General features: G+C 43.5%; 1 protein-coding gene across 1 annotated transcript; it reads left to right on the top strand.

Moving 5' to 3' along the window:
* Nucleotides 1–2,021: 2,021 nt before the first annotated feature.
* Nucleotides 2,022–8,985, top strand: LOC136632295 (interferon-inducible GTPase 5-like). The gene is made up of 2 exons (XM_066607075.1): nt 2,022–2,133; nt 5,651–8,985. Exon 2 carries the CDS (start codon nt 5,672–5,674, stop codon nt 6,905–6,907), a length of 1,236 nt encoding a protein of 411 aa, XP_066463172.1. The 5' UTR covers nt 2,022–2,133; nt 5,651–5,671; the 3' UTR covers nt 6,908–8,985.
* The last annotated feature ends 1,576 nt before the right edge of the window (nt 8,986–10,561 follow it).

Here is a 10,561-nt window from a genome sequence, read left to right as displayed (position 1 = left end):
CAGGAGCACACTGTGATGTGCTGCTGGACACCTCCTCCCTTCCCTGCTCTCGCGGAACCAAGTAGGAGACGTCAAAGGAGGGGGGGAAGAGGATCCCGGCTGCACACTGACATCACAGTGTGCGCTGGGATCAGCACCTCTAGCAGTGCTGCTGAGTGCATACCAGCAGGGGAGCTGCTGCACCCCTGACGATATTTACTAATGTGGTGAGTGGCTGACGGCGGCGAGTGCCAGCTGGGAAGGCTCTGAGTGCCGCTTCTGGCACGTGTGCCATAGGTTCGCAACCACTGCCCTACAACATGCCCCCTGCCGTTCCCACTGCAGGCCTGGACTATTGCCTGCCTATGGTACCCCACTTTGCCTACCGTGTATATCTCCTGCCCCTGTACCTCCTGCATCACCTCCTCCTTGTTGTTTGTAAGTTCATTGGTGCAGGCCCCCCTTCCCAATTGTTTCCTACTAATTGAATACTATATGTAACGGTTGTATCGTCGGTGTTCTGAAAATGCTGCGGAATAAATTGTCGTTATACAAATAGATTATTATTTAATACAGAGTAGCAAAATAATAGCTACATCTCCAATGAATCAAAGGGAAGAACACCGCAGGATCACAAATAGTATGGCAATCGAAAACATGAAATAGGTTAGATAACCAGGATGACCAAAGAGGGGATAGAGGCAAACCGCCCCATGCGTATCACCCTGTCCTGATAGGAAGGTTTCTTCAGATTTTGTACACTATATAATAGGATATCATTGAGTATAAAGGGATGTTCTCATTAAAAAAAAAGTGATCGGTAGGGGCCAACCTTTTGGAGTCCATCAGCCACCTGAATGTAGAGACAGAAGCCTTTTTGCCTTTTTTTAAATCTGCTTTTCAGTATTCCCATTTACCCTCTGTGCAGGGAATTGCTGCACAGATCTATTCATGTGATTGGGGCTGAATTGCAGTTCCTGCACAGAGGATGGATGAAGCATTGACATGCAGGGCAAAACTGTAAGGGAGACACAGTGCTTAAAGCAATTCTCTGGGTCTCGGCAAAGATGGCCGCAATGCTTTTTTGACTACAATGCACACTGTGCATTAGCATGCATGGTTAGTCTAGGACACTACATGCTGCTCTGACTGGTCAATTCCGCTCATATGGCCAGTGTTGGTCAAAGTAGCATGTAGTGTCTTAAGATACCTTTACACAGGACGATTATGGTCCGAATAATCGTAAGAGACAGCAAATTTTGGCAATAGTCGTCCTTCGTATATGCGACTACTGACAGAGCACTAAGCAATAATTCGCTCACAAGTTGCTACCCTGTTTCCCTGAAAATAAGACATACCTTGAAAATAAGACATAGCATGATTTTCCAGAATTTTTGAGGATGCAAAATGATTTTTCAGGCCTTTTGAGGATGCTTGAAATATAAGCCCTACTCCAAAATTAAGCCCTGCTAACAGTTAATTAAAAAGGTCAATTTAAATAGTGTCCAGGCAGCTATACATGTAAACAAGTTAATCCTTTTTGAACAAAAATTAATATAAGACACTGTCTTATTTTGGGGGAAACACGGTAGTAGTTCATTTTCAGACTAATAATGCATACTAACACACAGCGTGCATCAGGTAGTCAGGGAAGCAGTGTGGCCATCTCTGTTTATCCAGCTCGGAGGACATTTTTAACGGCAAGCTCTTTCATTCTGAATTAGTGAGGGTCTTGATAGTTGGACCCCAATCAATAAAGAAATGATGGCTAAATTTTAGTACTTTTTATTTGGTGGGCCCAAGTAAATATTTTCAACTGGAGCTGAGGAAGTATGATCTACATTTTCAAGGGACATTACTTAAGAACTGTATCTGACCCTCATTATAGGGTCTATTTGCTTCTTACCTCCTTGTGTTGGTATAATAAAGAATAGAAAGAACACCCTCATGTGTGACTTCCCCTTACCCGTGCCCCTTGGTTTGAGTTTTTGCATATGTAGCCTGTACTAGACTCTGAGCAGTTCCTGTGCTACAGCATTTCCTCTGTCCCTCCCCGTGACTCAGTCACCGGTTTCTCTTTCGCAGCTCCTATCATTTTCATTATATAGAAGGACCAGTCTACGATATCACATGCACAACTTCAAGTAGAACGAGGTACGTAAACGTGAGACCACCGAATCCATACGGCTCGTCTATAGAAGGGAAATAGAAGAAAATACAGGATATATACAGGGAGGCAGCACAGTGTGGGGGGTCAGATTGTAGAAGACACAGTGCAGTTGTAATAGGATCTCCTACTGTCTGCACTTTCAGTTTCATGTTAACCCTTTAACTACAAGACATTTTTTGTGTTTTCATTTTTTTCATGCTTTGTCGAAAGCCAATACATTTTTTCCATTGACCTAAGAGGGTTTGTGTTTTGCGGGGCAAGCTATATTTTTCATGGTACCATTTATGATGTATTGGAAAACGTTTACAAATTTTTAAGTGGGGTGAAATGGAAAAAAAAACAACTGTGCCAGATTTCAGGCGTTTTGCTATTGCGGCATTCATGGTGCAGTTAAAATGACTTGTTAATCCTTTGGATCAGTATCATTATGATGATACTACCATGTTTTCCAGCAAATAAGACCCTCTCTTATATTAATTTTTGCCCCAAAAAAGGCACTATGTTTCATTTTAATTACCTAGCAGGCTCGGTACAGGTCCCTCTCGCTGCTCTCTGGAGCTCCAGCGTGCTTGCTTCAATCCTCAGCCGCCGACAGTAGATCGCTTCCTGGTTACAGGATTCATGAATCCCGCCTCCAGGAAGCGATGTCTCTGCTTGGTTCTTGAGCGCTGCTCAGCCAATCAATGCAACGTTCCATGAACCAATGCGATGGCTGTGATTGGTTCATCGAGATGCAGTGCTCGATGAAGCAATCACAGCCCCCACATTGGTTCATTGAGTGCTGCATTGATTGGTTCTCGAGCGCTGCTCAGCCAATCAGAGCCACCGCTTCCTGAATGCGGGATTTATGAATCCTGTAACCAGGAAGCGATCTTTTGTCGGCAGCCTAGGACTGCAAAAAGTGTGGAGGACCCGTGCTGAGCCATCAAGGTAATGTATTGCTTTTTTTTTTTTGTTATGTAATGCAGCTCTGGCTTATCTTTGGAGAAACATGGTATGTTTACAGGTTTTTTAATGTTTTACTACTTTTAAAAATGTATAAACCCCTTTAAAATATGCTTTTTTCCATCATATTCAGAGCCCCATATCATACATGCTCCAAGTTTGGGTCCTGAGACCCACGGTCAGGCCAGGACACACTTCTAAACTCCATATGTTAAGTGGATGGTGCAGAAGTCAGTGTGGACGGGCCATTATTTCTGATAGTAGCATCTAAACACTTAAAAGCCACAATCAAATTGAGAGTCTGTCTCAGCAGTTATGTCTCCTTTTTTTATCACACCATGGTATTGCATTTAATTAACCCTTTAAAAGAGGTTTTTCGAGATGAGTTTTCTTAAAAACAGGTCCCCTGTAGTAAAATAATAAAAAGTCATATACTCACCTTTCCTGGCTCCCCACATCTCCTGCAATGCAGTTCCATCCTCAGCAACCGGTCTATGTATACAGGCTGCAGTCAGCCTCGATCCAGAACAACAGAGGCTGCTGCAGCGAATCACAGATCTCAGTGCTCAAAGTCTGTGATTGGCTGCAGAAGCCTGTGACGTTCTGTACACAGGCTATTGCAGCTTGTAAAAATGACATCACAGGCAAGACTGGACCTACCAGCACAGAAGTATCAGGGAGTCAGGAGAGGTGAGCATATGACTATTGTATGGCATGGGAACCTGTTATTAAAAAATAAACTTTATCTTGGACAACCTCTTTAAAGACAAGCAATTTCTCACTTGGCTTTTTTTTTTCATCCCCACGTTTCAAGAACTATAATTTATTTTTTGTTTCGACATAGCCACACGAGGGCTTGTTTTTTGCAGGATGAGCTGTATTTTAATAGTAGTACTTTTTAATGTACCATGTCATGTATTAGGGCTAATGTCCACGGATGTATTTTCACCGTGTTTCACACGCGTGATACGCAACAAATGGAGGCAATGAAAGTCAATGGGCTTTCATTCCTCCATGCACACCGGCATGTGTAGACAGCATTTCCATACGGCAGAGAAATAAATTGCAGCATGCATTATTTCTCTGCATATGGTATGGAGCCCCACTATGGGATCTGTATCGAAACGCTGCCCTTACGCAGGCATTGAATGACTGTGATTGGTTCATTGAGTGCTACAGTGATTGGCTGAGCGGCTGAACTTAAGAACCAATCAGAGCCGGCGCTTCCTGGAGGCGGGGTTTTTAAATCCCTTCACCAGGAAGTGCTGACAGAAGACTACAAACAAGTATCGGAGCTTCAGAAGGAGACGTGCAGCGGAGTTGACAGCTGCACGTCTCCATTATTTTTTTAATGCAGCCAGGGCTTATTTTAGGGGAAACAGTAAGACTTCCTTCTGTAAAAGTAGCATCGCACCGGACGAAAACAGGGTTTTCATGCGATGCAACAGAAATGAAGGCTCCATAGGGAAACATCGGCTACAAAACATTGCAAATTGCGGCAATATTTAGCATGCCACGATTTTCTTCTCTCGCAATGTAGTAGCTAATGATGAGGAAAGCATGGGCTTTATATACATGCAATTTGTAGCACTGTGCATCGCGAGAAAATCTCGCTATTTTGTCACCAGTGTGAAGGCGGCCTAAAACTTTAACAAACTAGTCCTTGTTTGTTTTAAACCTTTAGCCTTAATTAGTGTTAATGGGAACCACAGACAGCATGAACCCTGGACAGGCATGCTCATTTCCCCTATGTACTGTATGTATTCTTCTGAAATGTTGCAGCGGTTCATAAAAAACATACTTTGCCATTTGACTCAGGAATGGAGCTCCTAGTCACGGAGGCCGGCTGCACTAACCAGTCCCTGCCCGCAGCATGTAGATCGACTGCTACAGTATTTCTTCTTTTGTGTATAGGGAGAGAGCGGTCAGCCTTCATGCTGTGGGCAGGGAGAGGTTGGTGCACAGGGGCAATGGGCATACCTGTACCCGTTTCATGCTGCCTTATTTTCAGGGGAGAACTTATATGAGCCTTGTGTGGCACAGAGTGTAAGCTCTCACCTATGACCTGAAGGTTGCAAGTTCAATTCCTGCATGATTCAGGTAGCCGGCTCAAGGTTGACTCAGCCTTCTATCCTTCTGAGGTTGGTATAATAAGAACCCAGCTTGGTGGGGGGGGGGTAATAAGTAATAATTACCTGAAAGCGCTGCAGAATAAGTTGGCGCCATACAAATACCAAGATTTATTTATTATTTCAAGCTCCCTAAAAATCCCGGGAAAAGAGCGCTACAAAATCATAACATTGTCAAGAGAATGCACAGAACACAGATGTGATATCGCTGTCCCCCATGTGAAAGAGACCTTAAATACTCTCATAACAATTTACAAGCTATTCAGATGATAGTATTTCCTGCATATACTGCTAAAATACAAGCATGATTTTTCAGTCGATTTATTGCACTTTTCAATTTGGAAGGCCAGTAATAACAAATGTTTAATTCTCTTCTTTACCCAAAGTAATGTGTTCTAATATGTCCATTTGCTCTTCTCTCCCCCAGCACTAAAGGCTGCAGAAATATATGGATATGGATTCCAAACATTTAGTTTCCGAAAATGAATTGCAGGAGATGAAGAACTTTTTTGAAAATAGACCTTTTTCAGAAGCCGTAGAAAGTGTGAAAAAATGTCTCGAAGACATTGACCAAGTCCCATTGAACATTGCTGTAACTGGAGAATCAGGATCGGGAAAGTCAACTTTTATCAATGTTATCTGTGGTCTAAATGATGAGGAGGAAGGTTCTGCCAAGACAGGTGTGGTGGAGACAACCATGATCCCACAGCCTTATGTACATCCACATCACAGAAACGTGAGGTATTGGGATCTTCCTGGGATAGGAAGTCCAGGATTTAAACCGATGGATTACCTGCAGTTAGTTAATTTTAATCAATATGACTTTTTTTTGATCATCACAACAGAACGCTTCAGAGAATGTCACATCCTATTGGCACAAGCCATCAAGTCCATGGGGAAGAAGTTCTTTTTTCTGAGATCCAAAATAGACTCAGTATTAAAAGGATATAGACGAAGAAGGACAAACTGCAATAAGGATGAAGATCTACTGAAGGAAATCCGTGAGGACTGCATTAAGGGTCTTCGGTCTGCAGGTATTGAAATGCCTAAAGTGTTTCTACTATCCAGCCTGGAACCAGAAAAATATGACTTCTACCTCCTCCAGAAGACTATAGAGGATGAGCTTCCAAGTCAGAAGAGGCATGCATTCCTTTTGTGCCAGCCCAATTTCTTCCATCAGGCCCTGGAGCAGAAAAGAAAAGCCTTTCTAATGCAGATATGGCAGTGGGCTATAGTCTCTACTATGAACGTTACAACGTCACAATGGACAGGGGCAAACAGTGCATCGACTGTTCCTTATTTATCCGCTAATGGCGATCTCACCCTCTTGGTCAATGTATTAAATGAATACAAAAAAGCCTTTGGACTGGATGCAAGATCACTTCAAACATTAGCAGACACCTTTGGCAAAGATCTAGAAGATTTGAGATCAGTGATCCGAACCTCCATGGCTGCTCAGGAGATAACTCCTGAATTGGTTTTCCATCACTTAAAAAGCCAAGGACTAACAGACATGGGCCGAATAGTTACAGCCTGTGTGAATCAACTTATTCCGCAGATAAGTATGTTGGCAAGTGGAGGTACTGCCTTTGGTACAACCTACTGGATACTTAGCAGCTCCCTAGCAAACATGGCAGAAGATTCGGCAAGGGTGCTGTCTAAGGCATTAGAGACTTCTGATTAAACTGATCTGAATCTTTGGGATGTACTGTCAAGACAGGCAGTCAAACGTTATCCCTCATTACAACATGTTCCCACTATCCACCTCCCATTCATTTTTATAGTTTACACGATATAAGAAGTATTGAAGCTAAATGATTCTACACTTCTGGTGCTCATTTTATATCTCTTCTCTGTAAAGAACATTCATTGATTTATTACTAACTGTATACCTTAGGCCTCGTGCACTAAAGGGGTAGGTCTGCTCTCTACTGCTTTTTACATTTTTTTATTTAATTCAGTGTCAGAATAAAAAATCCTACATTTTCTAATATACATGTATTTAAAATTCTGCCCACATCCCTTTCTTATACTAGTGCAGTGGCCCTTATATCTGCACAGTAGAATGGTATAGCCCATGGACAGGTCTGCGCATAGTAATGGCTGCCAGTAACGTGGCCCCTGGTGTTCAACTCACATTGATCAGCTCTCCAATAGGTGAATAGATTACTGAGCAGCAGAGCTCACACAGGATTATTACCTGTAGCGCCATCATGTTGTCAGTGTCTATGGAGAAGCAGCTCTTCTATTTTCCACCTTCTCCTCTGTTTGGTGGTTTCCTTTTTTAGCTGACCGTTATGGTATTTTTTTGAGGAGCTAACTTTATTAACAACAGCTGTTAAAGAAAATACAAACTAAGTGTCTCCAGGTGATGTTTTCATATCAACTGGAAAAGAGAACAATCACACAGAGTAGATGGTAGAAATATAAGAGCTGCTTTCCCACAGACAGACATGATGACGATGCAGGCAGGAATACTGGAAAATTCTGCTGCTTAGTAATCTACTATTAGAAAACTGAGTTGAACACCAGGGGGTCACATGATTGACGGCCATTACTATTGTGACGTGTGCTGCTGGAAGCAGTAGTTCTAAGCTTCCTAGCAGCACACCCCCCACAGGGTTAATTGATTGAGCTGGCTGGATGTGGTACTTCCAGCTAGCCAATCTCCTGGGTTTGTGCTTACATATAAACCCAGCTCCTGGTCAGTCTTTGCCTGTGTTCAGGGTGAGCAGTCATGAATCCTTGTCTGTTGCAAGCTTGCTGTGTGATCTGTGTCTTGCTGGTTCATGTTCGTTTATATTCTGTCAGTTTTGTGTTAGCTTGCTGTATGACCTGCGATCTGTGTCCTGTCCTGTTGCAGCGTGCTGTGTGAACTGTGTCCGCTTCTGCTGGACTCCTGGTTCGTGTAGGGACTAGCAGTATAACCAGGAGCCGTTAAGTTGCCTGCTAGCTTTCATATTTTGTACAAAATGTCAACTAATACCTGGTATTTATATTCAGCTTATCATCTGCTATTAGTGTTTGCATTGTGGCTGCTGTATGCTGTGTATTCAGGCTCTGTGTGTCCTGTTGTTCAGTCCCTGTCATGTGGCATGTGAATGCATCCTGTTCTGGTGGCGTGGCTCCTAGGATCAGCTAGGACCGAGATCTGAAGACCGCTGGGCTGCCCTTATTGGGGCAATGTCCCCGCTTAGGTAGGGCCACGTTCATTCACCTTGTAGCACAGGATCAGTTGCCAGAAACCCGTGTGCATACCCAGTCCTCTCTTGGTCACAATCGCAACAACTATGTGCTAATAGGGGACTCTGTACTGATGGAAGAAAAGGATAGGGGGATGATTTTTAAATAGATCTATATTAGAAAATTGTATGATTTCCAATTCTGTAATAAAATAAATAAAAGGTAAAAATCATTGGAGCGCAGACAACCCCTTTAAAGGTCCCATTTGCAGTACATATTAGGGAGCTTTAGGCACCCAGTGTACTGCTACACTGTGCCTCCATAATATCGAGAACATACCACGATCCAGAATAAAACATTTCTGTGCACCTTTATATGAAATCAGAACAACTAAGGAGGTAAAGTATGGGCTGAAAGACTTCTATGGGTGCCATTTTACAACTATGTACAACTGGAAACTTGTCCATAGTAGTAATATAGCCATGTGCATGAGACCTTAAGTGGAAAGATTGAAACATTTTTCATACTAATCAAAAACAGCGAAACAATAAATAAAAAAGATGATTTTGCACTGTCCGAAAGAAAGCTCTTGGGTGTTTACAAGAGAACTATTTTTTTCACAGTAATTACAATGTTACCTGCTTCACTCTTAATCAGACCCCAGGGGAAGGAAGCCTGAAACAATCACATGGTTCTGGTGGAATGTTCCTTTAGGGTGCGTTCACGTGTAGCTGATTTGTAGCGGATTTTGGGGCAGATCTGCAGCAGATTTTATCCTTATAATTTGAATTCAATTGAAAGAGTGAAAACTGTTGCAGATCTGAACCAAAATCTGTGACAAAACCCTCAGCAAATCAGTTTTGTGTGAAAGCACAGTAAAGGTACTCTCCGCATTTAAGCATGATGGTGGTCTGCAATCTGTGGGTCTCCAGCTGTTATAAAGCTACAACTCTCAGCATGCTGGGAATTGTAGTTGCACAATAGATGGAAAGACATTGATCAATCAGTTAGTTGAGCATGTCACTATAACTTGCCAAAACATTATAAATTGTTGGAGGTTGTCCATTCCAAGGGACTCCCATTGATATCAAGAACAAAAAGGTACAGGAAGGGGACCAAGAACTTTTGCTGTGCAGGAAAACACCATGAAGAAGCCTCTTCATTCTGAGCATCAGTGGCGGATCCAGCAGTCAGACTAGTGACAAGCAATCATTCACTATTGTGGGGAAAAAAACCTTTATTTTCCATGAAGTGAACTATTAGGGCTCATGTCCACGGGCAAAATGTGATTTAAAATCCGCAGCGGATCTCCCGCGCGCGGATCCGCATCCCATAGGGATGCATTGACCACCCGCGGGTAGATAAATACCCGCGGATCGTCAATAAAAGGCATTTAAAAAAAAATGGAGCATGAAAAAATCTGGACCATGCTCCATTTTCATGCGGGTCTCCCGCGGGGACGGCTCCCGCGGGCTTCTATTGAAGCCTATGGAAGCCGTCCGGATCCGCGGGAGACCTAAAATAGGAATTAAAAGCATTTACTCACCCGCAGCGGGCCGCGAAGCTCTGCTCTTCCTCACGGCCGCATCTCCCTTGCTTCGGCTCGGCGGATGTGCCCGGCGCATGCGCGCGGCACGTCGACGACGTGCCGGCGACGTGCCGCCGGCGTCAGGAATTCATCCGCCGGCCGAAAATGAAGATCCGGCCGTGAGGAACAGCTGATCTTCGCCGTCCGCTACGGAAAGGTAAATGCTTTTAAATAGCTATTTTCAGCGCTCATGTCCGCGGGGCAGGAGGGACCCGCTGCAGATTCTACATGTAGAATCTGCAGCGGATCTGATTTTCCCCGTGGACATGAGGCCTTACTCTTTAATCCCATATTTATACAAGCATTTAAAAACCTCAGAGAGATGAAATGCTTCCCACATTCCTCCACACTTCCCTTATGAACATTAAAGTAACCCTCTAGTCCCAAACAAACAAAGATGGCTGCACCGCTTCTCTGACTACTTAATGCATACTGTGCATTAGTATACATCGGTAGCAGGCAATGCCTTTAGGCCTCATGTCCACGGGGAAAATCAGATCCGCTGCAGATTCTCCATGGAGAATCTGCAGCGGGTCCCTCCTGCCCCGCGGACATGAGCGCCGAAAA

Source organism: Eleutherodactylus coqui, chromosome 6, assembly GCF_035609145.1.
Source record: "Eleutherodactylus coqui strain aEleCoq1 chromosome 6, aEleCoq1.hap1, whole genome shotgun sequence".
NCBI classification, from domain to species: Eukaryota; Metazoa; Chordata; class Amphibia; order Anura; family Eleutherodactylidae; genus Eleutherodactylus; species Eleutherodactylus coqui.
Note: the sequence above shows the minus strand (reverse complement) of the source record. Positions and strands in the feature narration are given on the sequence as shown.